Source organism: Porcisia hertigi, chromosome 33 (genome assembly GCF_017918235.1).
Source record: "Porcisia hertigi strain C119 chromosome 33, whole genome shotgun sequence".
Lineage (NCBI taxonomy): Eukaryota > Euglenozoa > Kinetoplastea > Trypanosomatida > Trypanosomatidae > Porcisia > Porcisia hertigi.
The window spans coordinates 821,377-843,019 of record NC_090592.1 but is presented as its reverse complement, the minus strand read 5'-3'; the positions used below and the strand labels follow the sequence as shown (position 1 = coordinate 843,019).

Below are 21,643 nucleotides of genomic sequence, written 5' to 3'. Positions count from 1 at the left end.
CGAGAAAGGGCGAGTACGCAGTGACACACACACACACACACACACACACACACACAACGACATTGACAAAAAGAGCAGCCCAAGTCATGAAGAAAAGCCTCTCTCTTTACCTTACCGAGAAAAAAAAGAATAAACAAAGCCAACGACCCGAGCGAAGTCGTGGGCACCTTTGGGGCTTCCCTCCCACAGCGGTGCAACTCGAGACGGAGGAGGGAACTGAAGAGCGCAGAGAAGGGGAAAAATAATATTACATATATATATATATATGCTGAACGGCAGAAAGAGCAGCAACAGCAGCAGCAGCAGCGGGGACATCAAAGGGGTAGGTCTCTCTCCAATGAGAAAGGGAAAATATGGGAGAAGAGAAAAAGAGGACGTTCGTGCGTCCCCACCATCTTCGCCGTAGTGCAGAAGATAGACAATGGCTGTGTGTACTGCCCTATCCTGTTGGCGCGGTGAGACCTTTTCCTTTTTCAAAGGGCGGATCGCCCTTGATTCTGGAACTGGCATTCGCTTCGTCGGCCACCTCGGACATGTTTGCTGCGAAGTAGCCCCACTGGAATGTGTCCTGAAACGGCGCAATCACCCAGAGGGAGCTGTCTGTGGGGATTACGAACAGGGAAGCAAAGGACATCATCACGAGCAAGGCACCCCCCGCTATGCTGATGCGCTTCGCTCGCCTCACATACCAGTGAACCGTCTCACTCTCCCTCTCGTAGTGACGGAATAAAATCCACACAAGGCCCCAGAGCCACGGCAGGCCCAAGAAACCGAGCCTGTAGTACCACCGACACGTACTTTCTACCTTCTGCAAAGTAACGGGGCCACGAACTAGCATGATGGCGGCTATATATATATATATATATATATATAGAACACATGCACCAGTACTTCACCCACAAGAAGAAGAAAGGCGGCGGATAGGGCCAGCTGCACCCAGCGACAAAATACGGGGCGGCTTGTCTCTCGCAAAACGAATGGTCCGGGAGATATCTATAACGAAAGAGATGTATATACGCCGACCCTGAAGACGGCAGTTGAGGACAGAACAGAGGCATTGTGGGGGTAGAGTGAGGATAGGAGAGCGATTGGGGGATGCAACTTGGAGCGGACGGCCAAGGAAAAACAGGCGCACATCACTCCAATGTAATATCAACAAGGGCGAGGCCGAGACGGGGGACCTGCAGGAGCGGACATTTTTTTTTCTCAGCGCGAAATCAACTTCAAAACATTTCCCTTGGTCTCGTTCATTGAAGTCCCTCGGGTTGTTTCTGTTGCACGAGGCGAAGCCAGCTGCACCAGAATGGCATCAGCCGCTTCGAGCGCATTGCTGTCCACAAAGGAATGACCAGAACAACAGCCTATACCATCACTAGGCATTACAATCCATGCAATTGAATGCCCCCCCCTCCTCCGCCCCGTCTCCCTCCCTCCCTCAACACAGAGAGAAAAACATGTACACCAGGTCTCCTCTGCTGGGCTTTTTGGACGTATGCGCGCACGCCTTTTCCTGTGTGGTTCTTTGCCCCACTCCCGAAGAAAAAAAAAGGCAGCAGATAAACAAGTGGCCCTCGCCTCCAACGAAAACGGAGCGCGAGGTGCCGCCATCTGACAAAAGTGACAACATCAGTAGAAAAAACCCGTTCGGAGGAAAAGAGAGAGAGGAGCGCATAACAACGGCAGACGGCGATATACCAAAGGATGGCGAGAAATACGAGAGGGGGGTGGAGTGTGCTGAGAGGCACAGCCGAATCTTAAAAGGCTCCGGCGCGGATATCTCGTCTTCCGCTGACACTGGCCCCTCTACACACTCCCTTTCATTTGGATCCGTATGCCTTCCTTCCCTTGTCTTTACGACGTTATGTATCCCCCCCCCCCCAAACACGAAAGCCGGGAGGGGGGAGGGGAAATCAAAGAAAGAGCAGCTGCGACCGCAATGACAGGAGAGTACCCCCCCCCCTCTCACTACGGAGATATCAGCGGCCCGCTGCTCGCACAATCAATAAGGAGAGACAACAATGGAGTTGTCACGCTTCATGTGACGCAGAAGCACCAGTCTCTGATCGGCTGACAGCAGAAATGACGATTGTAACCTGTCACTGTCGCTTGAGGCAGTGGGGATGCCCCCACCACACCCATCGTAATTAGAAGGCACCACTGCCGTTGTGGGCGTTAGGCCAGTGCGGTTTCCCTTTTCTTTGCCCACATGCTTCAGCGCGGTCGCCGCCGCCGCGGCGCACCGCTTCTTCGCAACAGCAGCTGTTTCTACGGTCTTCGTACTCAAGTTGGCCAGCCCAGACGTGGGCAACACACCTGCAGAAGGTAGCGACACGTTGGTAGCCTCGCTGGATTTGGCAGGGGGAACGCCGCCTCCCGGCACCGACACTATCCAAGGCTCCTTGAAGGATGCAGCGCCCGTGACCTTAAATGACACTGGCGCAGAGGGCGCACCCGTGCCGACGGCGCGCCCGATCGGTGGTGCCGTCGTGACGAAGGAATGAACAATGTCCTCATCCGTGTGGTCCATCAACCATGTTGCCAGGTACGTCGCACAGAGCTCCACCAGCGGCTGAGTACCCATATAGTCGGCAACCGAGATGAGTTCCAGCAGGCGACACTGCTGCTGGAACGTTAATGTGACAACCGGATCAGTATGAGACGGAAACGGCACTGCAGAAGTGGTAGTCGTTGTTGTAGTGGACGTATGCGGCACCTCTAGAGCAGACCCGGCACCCCGTAAGCTCTGCGAAATCAAACCCTGCTTGCTCTTCTCCGTAGCCTGGACGGGGGTGTCACTCGTCCGTCGCACCCCCGCCGTCCACGCAGCGGCAAAAGCTCGCGTCGGCTCGTGCGCCAATAAGATGTGCTCGATAAAAAATATACACTCCGGGTTATCCAAGGCCACAAACTCACCGTAACCGAGCTGCTCGCCAAGGTATGTGCGCGGGTGTCCTTCCCGTGGGCCGCCGCCAACACCGCTGGTAGCATGCACTGCGCTCGGGTATGCCTCCAGAGACGCTGTTGACACGGAAGACGAAAGAGAACTGGAAGAGGACGTGGAGGACGACTGCATCCAAGAAAAACGGCGTGGGAGACTACCACGGTGACGCGTGCCCTCTACGTCGTCGCCTGAGGCCACGGCGGGAGGAAGCGGCTCTGAAAAACGCGCGGCGGCAGAGGATGAAGACGCCAACGCGCTCTCCGCTGTCGACGTTGGCGACGCCCCCACCATCACAGGGGACCGCCTGTGACGGCCATCCTCTATCCCCTTCATTAAGGTGTTCTCTGAAGTAACCTCTGCACGAAAAGAAGCGAGTTCTGTTGCAGTGTACCAGTGCCGCAGTTGGGACGTGTGGCGCGCGTAGGCACGATCGCAGTCAAGGGGCTGCATGACGTAGCCGTAAGGGCCATCAGTTCCCATCTCATCCCAATCGCATGGAGATAACAAGGGCCTCACCGCATCGTATACTTTCCCGGCATCATCATCGCCAAGACAATGCTCAAATCGCGATGTCCTGACAAGAGGTGCCACTCTCGGCAGGGAAGACTCCGTGGCCGGGGCGCCTGTCGCGGCAGTAGACCTCGCCAGCTCCGCAGCGAGTTGATTCCTCAATTCGCTGTACTGGAGGAAGGCAACATAATCGCGTATCGCCTGTGCAGAGCCCACAGGCACTGACCCCTCCGATGCACCAACGTCGCGGGCACTTCGCAGGTAGAGGGAATGGGTGCACATGTAGGGCGTCACATAACAATGCAAAGGAACGTCGTCGGCTGAGACTAGGGTGAAGGAAAACGAAGCACCACTTGCTAACTGTGTCGGCGAACGGCTCGGTGTCACGGCAACGGAGCTGATGGCCGCAGGAGTAAAAGGGCAACGATACGTCTCAGCGCAACTCTCTGCGATCGCATCGACGCCGCTGCAGCCGCTGCAGCCGCGGCTACCGCAGTCCGGCATCCCACACCTCTTTTTAATCTTTGTTTTTGAAGAAGGGTGGTATTTTTAAAGAGTGCGCTTTGTCAAACGAACGTGCGTGCTGTGGGGGCCCCCCCTCTGACCATAAAAAGTATCTGGAGTACTCTTGACCACAGACGGCATACTTGAACAATTCTGGCCAGGACAGTTGGGGTCCCTTCTGAGGTAGACGAAGATCAAAAAACAAAGCGTAACGCAAGGGGAAAGGGAGGAGGGAAAACTCATTAGTGGGGGGGGGGGGGGGGGGGAAGGGGGAAGGGGAAGAATGTGGAACCCCTGAGAAACGAAGACAGGGACCAGATAAGCGGGCGTCCTGAGTACCACTAGGCAGATGACATGCCCGCACGCACACATACACGCGAGTAGGGGGGAGGAGGTGCGGGCGTGTGAGAAGATGAATATCGCTTTACAATGTGCAGAAGCCGCGAACGACACACAGGTTAGCGAAAAAAAAAACGTCTAGAGTCTAAACGACACCACCGAGCAGTCCAAAGCACAGACTGCTGGGTGGGGGGGGGAGGGGCGGCACGTACCCATTCTGCCATACAACAAAATGGGAGCCGAGCTCCACACACTACCCAGGCTTGTAAGAGGTCTGTGGAGTCGTGACAGGCCGGTGGTACACGCGTGCAAGAAAACTTTCCAGTCGTTCACTTCAACAGGGCATCAGCCACAAACCTGACCCATCCTTCAACTCGCAGCCGCACCCATGATGTTGGTCGCCACTCGGTGCATGCCCCGGGGTGGCTCAGGCTCCACAGCGGTAGTCGGCGAATGAAGAAGTGAGGCGCGATCAAGCCACATTGGCACGTTTTCTCATATAGGAATGCTGCAAACGTGTCCAAAGTCGCCAGCCAGACAGATCCAACTCTGTTCAAGACCTCAATCTTGACCTCAGTAGCGATGGATCCCCGTGACGTCGGGAGGTGCGTGGCCTTTGTCATTGCCAGAAACCCCCTTCGCGATGGCAAGAGGGATCGGGGCCACGGGAGCATCCTGCCGAAAGTGGTCGTGCTGAGCCTGTCATTACTCCCCACCCTCAACGAGATGGATTCGGTCATGTGGGTGTGGGTCACGTCAGGGAACGCGAGACCCTGCAGGCATACACGCACAAAGGCTAGCGTACGTTGACACATACAGGCAGACAGAAACCTGCACGCCTGATACTTTTCTTGTATTATCTGATGGAAAGTGGGAGGAAGGGGGAGGGGGGGAGCGGGGGGGGCGGCGGAATAAGCCAAGAACAGTCAAGTGCACACGAATAAAAACTCAAAAAGAAAACCAAGAGAGAAACGCTCATAAAGCTTGGAGTCGGGGGGGGGGGGGACGGAGTCAACGACGGAAGACAGATGAAGCCCGGACAGAGCAATGAAACGTTGAGAAACGGCGCAAACGAGAAAATGATAATAATACTAGTATAGTCCTATGCATGTATGTATGCAACGTACACCCTACACGCGTACCTGTTAGTGTGGATAAGAGTATCGGCCCCCGCCCCAAAAAAAAAAGAGAAAATAGAGACGCCCAAAACAGGCATACATTCACTCGCATACACAGAGAGACACACCCAAAGCCCCCTTTTTTCTCGCACATGCGCAAAAGGTTGAGAGCGGTCTTTGCGCACACGGCGAGGGGGGGCTCTGTCTGTCTGGCCATCCGTGTTGCAGCAATTTTTTGTGTGCAGACTCATTATCGAGAACGAAACAATAAAAGAAAATGAAGGAGGGGGGATGGAAAAAAAAAGATCCCCAGCCCTTGTATTTGAATAATGAATTATCATTTACAGACATTTACTGTCGCTGCTGCTTCATGTGTGCGAGTGCCGAGGTGTATGTGTAAAGCATCGACTATAAACCTCGCAGAAAAAAAATACGATGCCTGAACAATAACACCGACTCCTCTTCCCCTTCTCCACACACAGAAAAAAGAAATAAGGGTTTGAAGCGCAGGACAGCGAAGGGGAAAAAAGAACAAGGCGCAAAGCAATCGGGAAAAAATATATACAGACTGCTTTGTCTAGCAACGTGTATCTTCCATAGAGCACGGATATGTGTCAACTCGCTCCCCTCCTCCTCCTCCACACACCCCCCCCCTCCTCCTCAGGGAACAAGACAAGAACTGCCCTCTGCGCTTGATCTCTGCCTCGCACCTCACCCCTCCTCCTCCTCCCCCTTACTGCTGACCACCCCCTTTATTGGGGGTTCTGCAAACACCGCACGGTCCGCCCTCACCTAAGCCCGGTAGTGGAACACCACCCAACCTCGAAGAGAGAAGGGCGAGCAGAGAACATGCATGAGGACCCCCCTTTTCTCCCCCTCCGCTAACGATGACACAAAATGAGCAGGCAAATGTCCTCCAACCCCTCCCTCCCTCCCCCCCAAAAAAAAAAAAAATATGCCGCGTTGCGCACAACCATAAAGATGGACGACACTGAATAGCCCTCGTCCATCCGCCGTACACACACGAGAACGAAACAAAACTATACAAAAAGGGGGGAAGGAGGGGAAGAAGCGCATCAAAGCTCAAACGGAGAACGTGGCCTCTACACGAAAAAAAAACGAGGGTGGAGAGAGAGAGAGAGACGAACAGACAAACAAAATGAATACCTCAGAGATGCACACGTTACGGGATTCGAAAGGGCGGGGTGAAGGGGATGGGGATGCAAGCGAAGACGAACAAACCAAAAAAGAAATCTAGTAAGCCCCATGGTGCCCTGAAAAAAAATAGAGAGACCAATTAGAGGTAGAACAGGGTGAGGTCAAGCATATCCTTTTAAAAGGAAAGAGGATCGAAGTGGGGGACTGTGTGTGCGTTTTTGTGTTTATCTTCAAGGGTGCGGCAGCAAGTCTGGACATATGATGTCCTTGGACATGATCGTTTGTGGTGTGTGTGTGTGTGTGTGTGTGTGTGTGAGGGGGGGGGGGGAAGGAATAATCGAGGCGGTGGTAGTTGCACTCACACACACGTCCTTGAAGAATAGGCAGGAAATAAGGTAAAGTCGAGATGAGCCCCGCGTTGCCGTATTCATCGACTCCGCGGGCGAATAGTCAACTCACCGACAAAATGGGAAGGGAAGGGGGCGGGGGGGCGAAGCATCGCAAGTAGTACAAAAACAGACAGAGAGAGAGACGGGGGGATGGGACAGGAGATCAGAGCTTGAAAAAAGAAAAGTGGAGGGGAATATGCAAGCGAGAAAACACTGAAAAAAAAAGAGGGAAATTACATATAAAAAGTGCGAAGATAAAAACAGAACCAGGAAAGAAAATCGTTAAAAGGAAAATAGGGTGGGGTGGGGTGGAGTGGGGTGGGGTGGGCGATGATACACACGCACAAGCTGTGTGGCGGGAGTGAGGAGCGCGGTGGCCAGGAGAGGGGGGAGGGGGGGGGGGTAAAATGAAAACCTTCTCTATATATGCCCCATGGCCCGAAGAAACAATTCGAAAATGGAAAAATCGAAAAAATTACTCTTCCCTTTTTGCTCCGTCATACTCATCTGGTATCCCCCCCCCCTCCTCCTCCGTTCACCCTCCCCAGCCACAAACCTCTCAGCGTCTGGCGCCTTCTCACACTCGCTCCCTCATCCCTCTGAGCCCTTCGCGTAGCACAAGAGAAAATGTGGAGAAAGAGCGAACAAGACAAAATGAAGTCCAAACAGCGAAAATGAGAAAGGGAAGAGTGTGGGGGGACTGACTGCAGGAGGTGGATCCCTGCGTCCTACGGGGCTTCAACGTTAGTGCACATCCTTGAATGTGGTTTCTGTTCGTCCATGTGTGTGTGCGTGTGCGTGTGTGTGTGTGTACACACCTCAAGCATCCCCACACCCAACCATACAAGTCCACTCGGCTCACAAGACAAGCGAGAACACATTGGTATTTCAAAGCGCGAATACACTCAGACACACACGCCCGCTGCGTCCGCCGCTGAAGACGGCACACTTGTCGAGCGCGTGGAAGCACCACCACCTTTTCGACAGTTGAGACATCTGACATCTGTGCAGCCCTGTTTTTTTTTTTTGCTTTGCCGCGGTTCCGTCTGACGGCCGCGTCGTTTTGTGGATGCTAACGCGCACATCGAGTGACTCCTCTCCTCGCATGGCCTACGAAACACCAATGGACTGCTGTATTTTATGCACCCACATCTCCGCCGTCTCCGGCGGCAGCGCCTGAAACCACATTGTTTTGGTGTCTATGAGGTTGATTGCGAAGACTCCTGGCGAGCAGGCTGACTGCTCTGGGACGAAAACTGCGCTGTTGATGAACGAGACAGGGAGCGGCTTCGTTTCTTTGTCGCCCTTGTGGCGGCTGATGACGAGGCCGCCGTCACGCAACACGAGAAAGCGCTCCTTCCACGTATTACCGCTCTCCTTACGCACGTAGCCCTCGTAGAACACAAACGAGCACACGGTACCAACGTGGCCGACAAAGGTAAACGCATCGGGGTCATTGGCGTTCGTTTGATGAATCTCAGCGATGTTAGCGTGGATCCTTTTCTTGAGGGCGTCACTCACGAGCTGCGAGTTATCGACGCTCGTTCCAAAGTCCAAGAGCAGCTTAACCATGTGTGGCAGCTTCAAGAGCTGCGCGCAGGATGGACGTCGGTTAGGGTCTGTCTGCAGCATGATGTTGCACAACTCCCTCAGTGAGGGGCTGTACTGCTGCGGCAGTTCGCAGTCGCGCTTGTTACTCATGACTGCCTCTGAGAGTGCCCTCATTCCCTGCCCAACAAACGGGCGGCGAAGCGCCATCATCTCAAAGAGAAGAATCCCCATGGCCCACACGTCCGCCTTCTTGCTGTAGCGTTGGTGGTTCCACAGCTCCGGCGCGAGGTAGTACGGTGTTCCGCAGAATGTTTGGGCAACCTGGTCGCTGACTGTGTTCTCGTACTGGTGGCTGAAGCCGAAGTCGCCCAGCTTGATGATGCCGTTCGTCATCAGCATAATGTTGGCTCCTTTGATGTCACGGTGGAGCATCCGGCGGCGATGAATGTGGTCAACGGCCATGGCCAGCTGCACAAAAGTGTAACTGATCTCGTGCTCCTCAAAGTGAAGGAACCCGTCCTTGGCACGCATTTTTATTTGCATGTTCAGGTCACCGGCATCCGCGAACTCCATGATGATCAACATGTACGGCTGCGCCACAAAATCTTCGTAGTATTTGATGATGGCGAAGTGATCACATGAAGCCAGGCACTGGATCTCAGCGGTTGCGTATTTTTTGTCGTTGTCTGACATCGCTGCGAGATCCATGCGCTTCGCGACAAGCAGCTGCCCATCAGACACGCGGCGTACCAATAGCGCTTTGCCGAAAGATCCTGAGCCGAGTTCGCGCACCTTCTCGTATTTGCAAACCTTGCTGCCTATGGGACCGAGGATATCTTTGAACTGCACCTCCACCTCTCCACTGTCGGGCACCTGCTGGCTTGAGACGGGAATCGCCTCCGCCATCTTTGTGTGTGTGTGTGTGTGTGTGTGTGTGTGTGCGTTGGGGGGTATGTCGGCTTAGTTGTTGAGTCGGCGCTACTGCTGTTGCATATATTTATATAGGGAGGGAGAGGGATGCTCTTGCCCCAACTCCCAACAAGAAATGAGTGCGGCAATATTTCTTGTTCTCCCTTTCTCTGTCGAGAGGGGCAGAAGGAACGCAAGAGGGATACACAGCGATGTGCCAAAAACGTGTGACCACGCACCGCGCACGCACAAACACACGTAAAAGTGATAATGACGCACGAGGGGATGACAGGCACTGTAGAAAAGAGGAGGAGATGATAATTGTGGAAGAAAGCGAAACGGGGGGGAGGGGGAATGGGATCACCAAGAGCAACTCTCTTTTTTAATGATAATAAAAGAAATCGACGTCGGTGACGACTGTGTCGAGTACAGACGCACAAATGCACGGTGAAGGCAAAAAAAATGGCGACCAAAGTAAGTTCGCACTCTATCCTTGCACGAATCGTGTACAAAGCCGGAAAAATGGGAGATAGGGGGAAGGAGGGGGGCGGGGAGAGAGGCAGAGGAGTGCGGAGGGGGCAAGTAGGTGGTGGTAGAAGCAAAAAAAAAAATAAATGAGGTGTAAAGCAGCAGCGGCGGCGGCGGCGGCGGCCGAACCTTTCACGTACCGTACCCCCCCCCCACTCGAGGAAAGGGAGAAAAATTTAAAAAAGGAACGCACACCTCAAAAACAAAACGATTTGTCGCAGGCCAGAAACGCGTGAGTAAAAACCAGCAGCGTATTTACAAGAACTGCAAAAAAAGAAGGGCGGAAGGAAGAAGAGAGGAAAGGCAGATGTGTTGGCGGAGGGGGGGGGGAGTGAAGGAGGAAAGGGAGGAAAGGGAGGGCGTCAAGTAAAAACACCAGAAAGATGAGACGTCAAACACATATATAGAGATGTATACTTCGGTGAATCCCTCGACAAGGGGGGGGGGGAGAGGAGGATAAGGCAGCGCAGAGAAGCGGTGGACAGAGGATGAGAACAAAAAAAAAGGAAATCAAAACAAAAAACGAGAGTATGAGCAGGGAAGAAGAAGGGAGGAAACGGAGGGTTGAAGAACGAGGCTGCGCGCTTCGACTTGTCAATCAATGATACAAGTGCAGTCTACTTGCTGTGGAACAAGATGGGGTGTGAAGGAGAATTGGGGGGAGGGAGGGAGGCTTGCTACAACAACGGCTACGAATTCGCTGCGGTGGCATGAAATGGGATTCGCGTATGTGGCAAAGTCAATGATGATAGACCCGTTTTATAGGGCACATCGCCCAGAGTCGCGGGACACAAAGCGACGCAGTTGGAAGATGAGAAAGATAAAGAAAAGGGAAGATAAGTTGCCAGTAAATGGGGAACAGTGGTGTTCAGACATGCGAGAGGGCGCGATGATGGGAGTCATGGCGGTCAAGGCCGTGTGCTTGGTGTGTGTGTGTGTGTGTCGACTTCCTTTTTTGCCTTGTGATGTAGCGAGCCAAATTTGATTTTTTTGTGACTGTGTACCACAGAGGGAGAGTGAAGGACACCCTTTGCATGCATACAACCGGAAAGAGAGAAGAAAAGAGAGCACGCAACCATTCATGTGCGCACAACGCAAATTCATCGCTCGTTTCCCAGCTCCTCCTACACCGCCACGTCGACAAACAGAGCCGTCGTGGACAAACATCACAGCCTCCCCCCCTCCCTCCCTCCTTTCCCCACCGGCATTGCAGGGCTGGGCGGCGCCTGGACGCACTCGCTTGGGTGCTGACGAAGTGACACAACTGCAGGCAGTCTAAAACAAAAAAAAAAGATACGCCCACAAGCACACACGCAAACGTCCCAGCGAACTCCATTTAGCCCGACTTTTTCGTCACCTTTAGTTCAGGTGAGTTGGGCGCAAAGGGCAGACGATTCCACTCTGTGCCGCGTTGCCTCAACTCCGCTATGAGTGGCTCCCAGAGCTTCCCTGAAGTGTGGTGCGCCCAAATGAACTCTGGAGAGGTGGTGCAGGTGCCCTCCGTATCGGACTTCGGCTGTGCTGCAGTTGTAGCCCCCTCAACGTTATGCGCCGTGTCAAAAAGCTCATCGACGTCTTTGAAAGGTAAGTAAGATGACACGAGCTGCTCTGCCGCGGCGCTGTCCAGTGTAGTCTCAGACGCCGGTCGCGGTGATGGATGCGACAGCAAGGGTGCGGTGCGCATGTACGGCAAACCCTCGACCACCATCCTGTCAGTGTCCAGAGCCGACTGTGCGGTGGTTTGGCTCGTCCTGGCAAAGTGCGACTCGGATGAAAGACCGCGCCTTTTCACATCCTCCTGGTGCTGTCGCCAGACCGCGGTTCCCTCGTCCACAATACGCTGCAGTGTTTCATGAACCAGCTCTGAGACCAGATTCTCACGACCGTGGCCAGCAAGCACGTTCAACACAATAGCGTCGGCAGCTGTCTTGGAGGTGACGGAGCGCGGTCGCTCCTGGTCATGAAAACGGTGCAGCTCACCGATACAAGCGCACATGATGTACGCCTTCTCCTCGCGCGAGAGGCTCCAGCGAAGCGCAGGGGGTAGACCTGCGACCGGCCTTGAAGAGGAAATCTGCTGCAGAGACATCCCCGCCTCTGAGCCGGTTTCACTGCCTGGCGAAGGTGCTGGAGCGCTCTCGCGCAGCTGCCCAGCATTCGCCGACTTCGTCGCGCCGGCAGCGGCAGTCGTCGCGTCTCGGTGGGTCTTCTCTGACTCCGCACGCGCCGCCAAGAGCTCCACAAGCGAAAGTTCATCGAAGATGCGAGCCACTTGACGCGTAGAGGTCAGATACGCTACCACGCTGTTTAGCTCTATTCCTGTGAGAGACGGTATCAGGCGCGCACACCGATCGAGTACCTCACGGCGCAGGAACGACTCCCCGATGAGAACGCGGATGAGGAAGGGGTCCGAATTGACCACAAGTGTTGCGCCATTGACATCAGTACGCGTTTCCGTGTCAGTGAACCCTTGCGTTAGCGATGGCAGTGTGGGTATGCTATCCCGAAGCACTCCGTTCTCGACAAGGTGCACAAGGCCTGCGAGGAGACGCTCGCGGCGCCGCTCCACCTTTCGGGCTGTGAGGGCATCCACCTCGTTGAAGTCGAGCGCGATGTGCCGCTCCAGGTGCTGCATAATGCTCTCGCTTCTCTCTGGCATCACAAAAAAACGACACACCGCTGAGCGTGCCACATGAGCGTGCTCCTGGCAGTGCTCTGTCCAGGAAGTGTAGGGAGTATCGCAGAGTAAACAGAACTCTGAATGACACGACGTCACGCATGCACTGCCCGGCGTTGTCGCCATGCCTCGTGCAGGGGTAAAGCAGCAGCAGCGAGAGCAGGCAGACCAGACAGTGGCGCTCCGTTTTTTGGAGAGCCACAACCGCGGCGCGCCATAATTAAGTCGCTCAACCGCAGCCGTTGGGTGAAGCCGAGCCGTCACCATCGACGCCGGGGTGGCGACGGCGCGGCGCAGTAGCCGCGCCGTATCTCCTCTTCCGAATCGAGCGCGCATATACTTCTCCCCCTACACCAAACCGAATTGCTCTCTTTGCCTCCCCCCTGTGGGCTCACTCTTGTTTCTGCGTGGACGTGAATGGAGATATATGTATATAAGTATATATGTATATACATGTGTATGAATGTGTGTGAGAGAGCGAAAAGAGAGGAAAAGCCAAAGTGAAACCCAAAAAGAGTCAGTGGTAAAGTTGAGCACGCACAAAAACCCGCGAGTGTGTGTGTGTGTGTGCGTGTGCGCCACACTAGAGGATCACTCGCAAACGAAATAATCACACTGTAGCGAGGAAGCAAAACAAAAAAAAACTGAGAGATCGGCCAAACTTTTACAATCCGAGAAACACACTGGCGTGGCGACGCGCATCGGGTGGGCATGATTGCTGGTGCACTGATGCATGCAGTCATGCCTGGGCTGAGCAAGAGAAGCAAGCACGGACACACACGCACACATACATACGCACACACGGGCGCACGTCCAAGGAGACAGTGCTGCATACGCATTACACATACGCCGCAAGAAACCATGGACACTGAGTCGCACGAGAGAAGCGCTTCCTCGCATCCCCTTCCTTTTTTTCTTCATTCACCTTCACGATTTCTTCTGAACAAAAAAAAAAGATGAGCAGAAAAGTGCAGACCAAAGCCGAAAGAAATAATTAACACACACGCACGCACACACACTCGGACTGATGCGCACACGTGTGTGTGCGTGTGTGTATGTGTGCGTGCGTAGGGGAAGGGGGATGTAAACACACAATGTTGAGATGGTTTGTTGTAAGATCGATTTGAATCAGCAACGATCAGCGCGCTCATTGATCGACCCTCTCCGCCCTTTGAAAAAGGGCTTCCAAAGCAACTGCGTCCTTACCAGTGTGCAGCATCATCCCTGAAGAGCGCCCGTGTGAAAAGTATGCGTCTGAGATGGGGGGGCAGATGAAGTGAGCTGATGTGTACTAGACATCACTCGTTCCTCAGAACAGACGCGCTCGGTCCTGACCCACGCTTCGACCCACGCGAAACGAAGTCGTGAGGAAGTCAGCGCAAAAACGAGGCAGGCACTGAGAAAGGCGAGCAAAAAAAGCACCACAGACGGGCCTCTATTCAGCCGTTGGGAAGAGGCCCCCCCCCTCCCCGCCGCATTTGGGCTGCACTGCGTGTCACACGTCATGGCTACTGTTGCAACCAACTGCAGCACTATCACTGGAAGGAGGCGGTGCTGCGGATGGCTTTTCTGCCCTCTCTGTCTCCGTCACCGCGCCACCGCCCTCCCCTACCTCCTCCTCTGAGCTAGTGTCGCTCTTTAGCAATCCTTCCAGTACTTCAATCAGGGCCCACGGCAGATGCACCAGCGGCGTTGTGGCGTACTGCTCTCCTACGAGACTCGAGAGCGCTGCATGGGGGCCCAGGATGCGAAGCAAGTCGCTTGTCAGGGCCTGGAGAGAGGCAGTAGATTGGGCAGACTCTTCGCCCAGTTGTACCGCCTGTTGTTGCAGCCGGGCAGCCTCCGAGAAAAAGACCGCATCAGAGGAGGATGACGATGCAAAGTCGGTGGTCGACATGCCCGCTTCCGCCTTGTGGGCCTCAGAGGAGTTAATCCACCCCATGTCGAGGCCATGCGCCCACACCTCTTCAGCCTCCGACATCGCTTTGCGCAGCGCCATCCCAGTAGCGTCGCCGCTAGCCATCTCGATCGGCACAGAAGGCTGTGGGCGATACGACGTAGACAGCAGGGGCCTCAGGGGTACTAGTGCTCTGCTGGGTGACAACTGCGGTGTTGGCGTAACTGCGGGTGCCGTCGTCTCGGCAACACCTGGTGAATAAGACCCCCGTAGCAACGAGACCGGAGGCTTACCCGGTGAGGACGACGGCCTACTGTGCACCGGGGCGGCCGTCGCCTCTTCCTCTGCCATGTTTCGTCTAATGCTATCGTCAAATGCTGCAGACTCCGGGTGAATATAATCCGCAGCGAGCCTCGCCTTCGCGCCGTCCCCCTCTGTCTCTTCCACGTTGTTGGGGAGCAAAGCCGGCGCAACTTTGCGCTGGGCCTCCTCGCCCGCGAGCAAACCTGGTGGTGATGGTGCTGCGGCAAGCGCTGCAGCCAATGAGCGCGTCTGATTCATTGCCGATGAGGAGATGTGCTCACGCGGCAGTTTCTTCACGGGTGCCTGATCAACGGGGGAAGCGTTCGCCTCGGAAGACTTCAGAGTCATCAGCGATGCCCCCTGTTGCGGAACGGTGCGAGTTGTTTTGCCACCCTCCGACTCGGCTACAGCCTCCATGAGTGCCTCTGGCTGTTGTACTTGCGGTGGCAGTGGTGCGTATCTCTTTTCGTTGGCGGTAGCAGACTCCAGGCCCCATGCAGTCGAGTGCGAAACAAAAGAGTCATTCGCCAATGCTGACGCCACTTGATCATCTTGGGGGGAAAAGCTTCTTGTAGGTAATGCGTTCTCCTCTCCAGTGCTGTGGGCCATGTTGCCAGCCTCGCACCGAATGTAGCCCTCCGAGTCGCAAGTATCTGTGCCGCGCGCGTCATCCCCACTCCCAGCTGCGCGTGGGCCGTCGTCGGGGCAGGAACCATCCTGCCCAGCCTGAAGAAAAAAGGAAGCAAAATCGAAGTTCAACCGGCCACCGCTCTCACCACCGCTGATGTTGTCTGCAACCAGGAGTCCCGGTGAGGCACTATTGGCGGAACCGCTGACGCACGGGGTGTCAGAGGCAGCAGCAGAGAAGAAGAAGTCAAGCACGTCGCTTCCACCCTCCCGAGACGCAAATGGGGCATACATCGAAGTGTCACTGTGGTGGCTCCGACTGTTCTGCTGAGGCCCCCCGGGCGTCTCCCTGGCCACGGGCGCAGGGACACCACTGAAATTCGCCAGAAAGCCATCGAGTGAAAAGGGGGCATCAGTAGCCGGCAGGGGCGGCGGGGGTGGAACAGGCGCTAGTGGTGGCTTTGACATGGTAGAGCGCGTTGTGCCGCCGACTTGGTGCGGTGGTGCAGCATCGACGGAGAGCCTTCCTGCGCTCATGACACCTTAACTCCCTCAGACCCCAGAAGCGTTAAGGCGCCTCGAAGTAGCACCCCCTACGCTTTCCTGCCTTTCGTGGGCGGGGGGAGGGAGGGAGGGAGGGGGAGGGAGGGATCCGTCCAGAGGCAGCTGACTGAGAAAGACAATCCCCCCCCCCTCCCCGAGGAGGAAAGAGTAATGTCGCTTCACACAATCCGTGTGTGTGTGTGTGTCTGGCTGTACTCTCACTCAGCCGAGGGGCCCTTCCCTTGTTTTTTTTTTTGGGGGGGAATAGATCGAGGAGGGGTGACGAGCTCCGCCTCTCGTTGAAGTAGGCGTGGTGTGGAGACAAGAGAAGGCCAAAGTACTCCCAGAAGAGGGCGCCGACACAGACACACTCACAGAGAGAGACACACTCACTCACATAGACACTGAGAGAAACAGGCACGTTCACAGACAGACACGGATACGAAATATGATAAGAAGGTGATTGCCCTCCTCCGCACAGCGGTGTGTCCCGGAGTCTTACTACGCACCCTTGCTTCGTCTTCGTATTGTTTGAGACGTTGCCTTCCGCGGGGCGCACGTGTATTGGGTGAGAAAGAGAGTGCCAATCATTGGGGCGGAAGAGGAAGGGGGGACAACAAAAGGGGGAGAGATGATAAGAGAACGGGGGAGGGACAAGCATTGATGCAGATTGCCCAGCAAGCACGCGGAGGAAGCCAGTTGAGCTCGCGCACAACCTCGCGGACATCACACGGCTGTGATGCGTCTCCCTCACCCTCCCTTCGCTTCACTCACGCTGGTGAGGGCGCTCGGGTGCCTAAAAGGTGCGTAATAATGACCCAAAAAATGCATATGGAGCACGGAGTGTGCATGAAAGAGAGCGCGCGCGCAGGGGAGGAGGTCGAGTACCGACTGCTCTTCCTCTTCCTGCACTCTCCCTCCCTCTCCCCCCTCCCCAACCCACGACCACCACCACCATCACCAGCACACCATCCCCCTCTCCATATAGGTTTCAATAACCACTCTACCTTTTCTTTGGGGGAGAGGGGGGGGGAAGAGTAAGGTGGTGGGGGAGAGAGAAAGAGTGGATAGAAGGGGCGGCAGAGACGAAGGCTTCTTTTCCCTTTGTTTGTTTGTTGGGTAGGCATCCCCACCCACCCACCCACCCCTCATCATCACTGGGAAGAGGGGGTGGGGAAGGAGGGGATAAATAAAAACAGATGAAATAAAAAAGCAAAGAAAACACAGGAAAGTGTGCACCCCCCCCCGTCCTAAAAAAAAAGGAGCATCATAACGGAGAGTAGTCCCAAAGAGAAACGGAGAAGGGATGGAGTAGGTGGGGTTGGGGGAGAAGGGCAAGCAATTGACAACAAAAAAAAAAATGTCTGCCGAAAGAGGGCGGGGAGAGAGCGTCGGCTCGACGCCGGCAAGAGAGTTTTATTTTTGTTGTTGAGTTATCGCCCACTGCTCCCATACGCATCTCCACCTCTCACACACGAAAACACGCGAAAAAAGCGATGAGGCCGGCAAAGACAGAAGAACAGAACAGACCCGTGAAAGAGGTGTGAAGGGGCGCGGGAGATATCAGACTGGGCATGACGGTGTGTGTCTGCGCGTCTGTGTGTTCGCACACGGGTGTGCGCGGTGTCGGCTCATCTGCGAACATTGACTCGCCGCCCTTCGTCTATTTCACATACACACACACGCACATCAATGAACTGTGAGAGGAAAGGGACATCGCCTTCGTTTTTCTTCTTGCTTCACTTTTCTCTCAACCTCTGTCCCCCAAGAGAGGGGGGGGGTGCGCGAGCCTGGGCCATTTACTTATGCCTTCGGGGTCTTGAAGTGGTTCGCGATGCGGCGGTTCACCACCTTCAGGTAGCGGCAGCGGCCGGTGCCGGTGCGGCGGCGCTTGATGGCTTTCACGGACCAGTTGTAACGACGGCGGCTGGCGCGTGGATAGGCGCAGGCAGCGCAGCGCTCCCACTGAACGTGGTAGGCGTTTCGGCCACAGCGGCGGCACAAGATGTGTGTGCGCCCGTGGCGCTGACCCATCGACGTGGTACCCTTAGTCATCTTGCTCCTCTCGTTGAAACACCTTTCAAGACTGCCGAAGGAAATCAAAACGTTCGTGGGCAGTTTAGTGGTGATGGTGGGGAAGGTAGTAGTGCAAAAAAAAAAAAAAATGGTGTTGTGTGTGAAGAGAAGAATGCAAGCAACGCGTTCAAGAAAATAGTGCGCAAATGTGATGCATGTGCGTGACGAAGAAAGAGATGAGAGAGAAAATGTGGATCAGCACACGAACATAAACAAGCGCGCGGCGGGTCACTCCCTTTTTTCTCTGATGAGAAGAGGGAAAGAAAGACTGGCAAGATTAAAAAACGTCGCCGTTGCCGCCTGCCTCTGCAAACCTAGTAGACGGCGTTGCAGACAGCACAGCTGGTGTGTGTGTGTGTGTGTGTGTTACGCGGCGGCAAGTCTGATAAGCGTCTTGCCAGTGCAAGTGCCACGGAATGTTCTCATTTTATGTATTCAAACACATACACTTGGACAATAAGGGCGCCTGCCTCATTTGCAAATCATTGCGGCTACGACACCGTGTAAACGACTACTCATTGATCGACCCCTAAACCCCCCCCCCACTGAGCCGCCAACCACTCTAACCTCCTTTGTTTGCTGCCTTGCAGAGACAGGCAACCGTGCGCGCAGTCCAGCTGTATCAAATGATTGTCTTTCGTACTATGGTGCAGGAAACGCATCGACTAATCGAGAGGGAGTGAAGGGGGGAGGGGGGGAGGGGATGAGGAGATGAGCAGATGAGGGATGCACAAGAGACAGTCGGTCATCTAGCTGAGACACACAGCAAAAACGCATGCGCTCTTTCCTGAATATTGCCGGGTGTGTCTCTGCCGTTCACCACGACGCCTCTATCATCTCAGCCCTCCTCCTTTTCGCAAACAGTAATGCAAACCCAGGGACCCAGCTTAGCAGGTGTGGTGGACATAGCGTCCTCCTCCTCCGCTTCCTCCTCTTCGCACTCTCTCACGATGCAATACCCCTCCTCCATGACTTGGTCTCCCGACACCTTCGGCAGGGAAGCTGGGTGATGGTGAGCAGTGCATGTATCCTCAACGTTTAGCATTGGAGCCGTTTGCCCACCACAGAGGCTGTGCTGACCGTTCTTGTCATCGTGGGGTGCGCCGAACGTGACTGGGGTCACTGTCGCTGCGCCGCGCGACGCGGGGGTAAAGGGTATGTGCCATGATAATATCGTCCCCGCGCCAGTCGCGTCTGTGGTGCCAGTGTGAGCCGTCGTGTGGGATGCCACGTGGTGCAACAGCGTTGGCTGTATTTCCTGCACGCGCTGTGAGAGTGCAGAGTGCACCTCATGCCGCTGAATGCACCGCTCATAGGGTGCTGGCATCTCCCAATGCAGCTCCGTGCGATCCTCCAAGCGTACGCAGTGGAAAGCGATGCGGTGTCGATCACGCCAACGCGTGAAGGCTCGCGGGCTTAGGAGACGGAAGTGGTGGTCGCGCATCTTGTCGTTGGTGCAGACGAAAGTACAATGCGAAGAGGCGGCGCTGGCCTTGCCCAAGTTTGGCATCGTGTCCAGCGGATCCGTCAAGAGGAGTGCACCGTAAAGCCAGCAGAGGTCGTCGTTCAGTCCTGTAGGACAGCAGTAGAGCCACCCTCGATCCCTCCAGCGCTGCACAATGGCGGCGCTCTGAGGCGTCATGAACTTCGGCTCGACGTGTCGCTCATGCAGCATGACAAGTGGGCGCCGCAGGCCGTACGTGTTCACGGCAATGTTCACCGCGCTGTCGATGAGCTCAAAGCTTACACCCACATCGACACTGCGGCCAGCAGCCCTACACTGCGTGTTGAAGTCTAAATCCTCGTCTGTGATTTGACTCTCTGGAACGCCGCGGTGCAGCATCAGCCGCTTCTTTGCCACAGCGTACCAGCTAGACAAGCCATAGTAGCCCAGATTGGCGCCGTCAATGAAGACGTCTACGCGATTACCCGCATCCAGGCGAGCCTGGATATAACGCCTCCAGTGCTCGAATCCGAGTCGCGCACGGCGGTTGCGGCAGGCCTGTGGAATGATGAGCTCTGTCAACTCCCGGAGAAGATGAGATCGGCAGGCGGCCGTGAAGGGGTATCCAGAGAGTTGCACCTGGCAAGCTGGACAAATCCCACACAGCTGCGCACCAGTAAGTGGCGCCGCAGCACCTGTGGATGAAACAGTGGACAGTGTTGTCGAGACAGCAGCACGAGGCGGTACGTGAAGCATGGCGGCAACTGTGTAGAGGCACAACGACATCTGAGCCCCGCGACGACTCATACCGACAGCGGCGTCGTCGTTGGCCATCTTTACCCACGGAACCAAAACCTCACGCACCATCCTCTCGGTGACCTCAGCGATGTGCTCGCGCATCTGCTCCAGCATGAAGAAGAGGGTGCCGACAGGCTCTCGAACCTGCACACACAGCAGGCCCAGCGCAAAGTAGTCTGGCTCGGTAAGCTCGATCTTGTGCTTTAGCGCCACCTCATACACGGCAAAGGAGAGTCGGCGGTCCTTGAGTCCCCCGCAACAGTACTGCAGAAGGGCCGAAACACTGCGCAGGCGCAGAAGTCCGTGTTGCTCAAGATAGGCAAACATACGCGTGGCACCGTCACGGTCGTCTGCCATGCATTGGAGGCGCAGTATCACGGACAAGACGTGCTCCGCTTGGAGCCACTCCGTCGAAATGCCCCGGGCAGAGTACCGGCGCACCTCGTCGACGAGAGAGAGACCGGATACGGCGTCACCGGCTGCCTCGCACGCGAAAAGCGCAGCGGCGAACGCCTTTGTCGAGAAAACGAGCTGTGGAGTTGATATCGCGCCTGGCGAGCAGCATGTCGCAGATGAGCCACTGCCCATAGCTTCAGCCTCATCCTTTGGCGGCACCCATGTTCCTTGGAGAGCTGCCCTGACAATCTGCACGGCTGCGGCGGCGTTGCGCCCCCCCACTAATGAGTTCACTTGGCGCAGGAGTGTGTCCTCGAGTGAGAGAGTGCGCCCTTTCCGGTTCGCCTTCTTGGTATGGTCGCGAGTCATGGCGGCGGCTGGATGGCCCTGACTAGCGGCTGAAGTTGGGCAGTTGGGGCGAAAACGCCTGGACTGGGTGACGAGGGAGGGGGACGGGCATTGCCGAAAGCGCCTCGCAAAGCCGGCAATTCGGCTGGTGGACATGTGGAGTGAAACGGATCTCGCCTCAGCCGGCGCGCGCCAGAAACCCGTGAACGTGTACCGGGCGCGCATGGGATAACAGTAGCGATGAAGCGATGGCATCACGGCAAAGTCGGTCCGACTCTGTATGCGCGTGTAGTACTTGTGCTGATCGGAAGGAATACCTCCGATCTGTGCACTGCGTTGAGAATCGCGAACGTGGCCGTTGTACACCTTCACACATACGGCGAGAAAAAGAGGAGGTCGAAGTAGTAATAGTGGGTAGCGGGAGAGACGAGGAGGGAGACACAAACCGTGGGTATGTCTCTGTGTGGCCACAACCAAACGCTGGATACACCGAGGCCCCTTTAGTAGATTGACCACGGAGTCATGTTGTTTTTTCCGGTTCACGTGCCCCCCCCCTCCCCCTTTAGGCCCACTCGACACCACCCCCA

General features: G+C 55.5%; 7 protein-coding genes across 7 annotated transcripts; all 7 read right to left on the bottom strand.

The window, feature by feature from the left end:
• Positions 1–439: 439 nt before the first annotated feature.
• Positions 440–838, bottom strand: JKF63_02229 (uncharacterized protein; the record flags this gene model as incomplete). The annotated part of the gene is made up of 1 exon (XM_067898269.1): positions 440–838. The coding sequence occupies one exon, from the start codon at positions 836–838 to the stop codon at positions 440–442; it is 399 nt and encodes a 132-aa protein (XP_067754426.1).
• A 1,161-nt stretch (positions 839–1,999) lies between these two features.
• JKF63_02228 (uncharacterized protein) lies at positions 2,000–3,955 on the bottom strand (the record flags this gene model as incomplete). The annotated part of the gene is made up of 1 exon (XM_067898268.1): positions 2,000–3,955. One exon carries the CDS (start codon positions 3,953–3,955, stop codon positions 2,000–2,002), a length of 1,956 nt encoding a protein of 651 aa, XP_067754425.1.
• A 4,114-nt stretch (positions 3,956–8,069) lies between these two features.
• Positions 8,070–9,416, bottom strand: JKF63_02227 (uncharacterized protein; the record flags this gene model as incomplete). The annotated part of the gene is made up of 1 exon (XM_067898267.1): positions 8,070–9,416. One exon carries the CDS (start codon positions 9,414–9,416, stop codon positions 8,070–8,072), a length of 1,347 nt encoding a protein of 448 aa, XP_067754424.1.
• Positions 9,417–11,283: 1,867 nt separating this feature from the next.
• JKF63_02226 (uncharacterized protein) lies at positions 11,284–12,960 on the bottom strand (the record flags this gene model as incomplete). The annotated part of the gene is made up of 1 exon (XM_067898266.1): positions 11,284–12,960. One exon carries the CDS (start codon positions 12,958–12,960, stop codon positions 11,284–11,286), a length of 1,677 nt encoding a protein of 558 aa, XP_067754423.1.
• Positions 12,961–14,119: 1,159 nt separating this feature from the next.
• On the bottom strand, positions 14,120–15,988 carry JKF63_02225 (uncharacterized protein; the record flags this gene model as incomplete). The annotated part of the gene is made up of 1 exon (XM_067898265.1): positions 14,120–15,988. The coding sequence occupies one exon, from the start codon at positions 15,986–15,988 to the stop codon at positions 14,120–14,122; it is 1,869 nt and encodes a 622-aa protein (XP_067754422.1).
• A 1,809-nt stretch (positions 15,989–17,797) lies between these two features.
• JKF63_02224 (uncharacterized protein) lies at positions 17,798–18,049 on the bottom strand (the record flags this gene model as incomplete). Its single annotated transcript, XM_067898264.1, has 1 exon — positions 17,798–18,049. The coding sequence occupies one exon, from the start codon at positions 18,047–18,049 to the stop codon at positions 17,798–17,800; it is 252 nt and encodes an 83-aa protein (XP_067754421.1).
• An 859-nt stretch (positions 18,050–18,908) lies between these two features.
• On the bottom strand, positions 18,909–21,281 carry JKF63_02223 (uncharacterized protein; the record flags this gene model as incomplete). The annotated part of the gene is made up of 1 exon (XM_067898263.1): positions 18,909–21,281. One exon carries the CDS (start codon positions 21,279–21,281, stop codon positions 18,909–18,911), a length of 2,373 nt encoding a protein of 790 aa, XP_067754420.1.
• Positions 21,282–21,643: the final 362 nt, after the last annotated feature.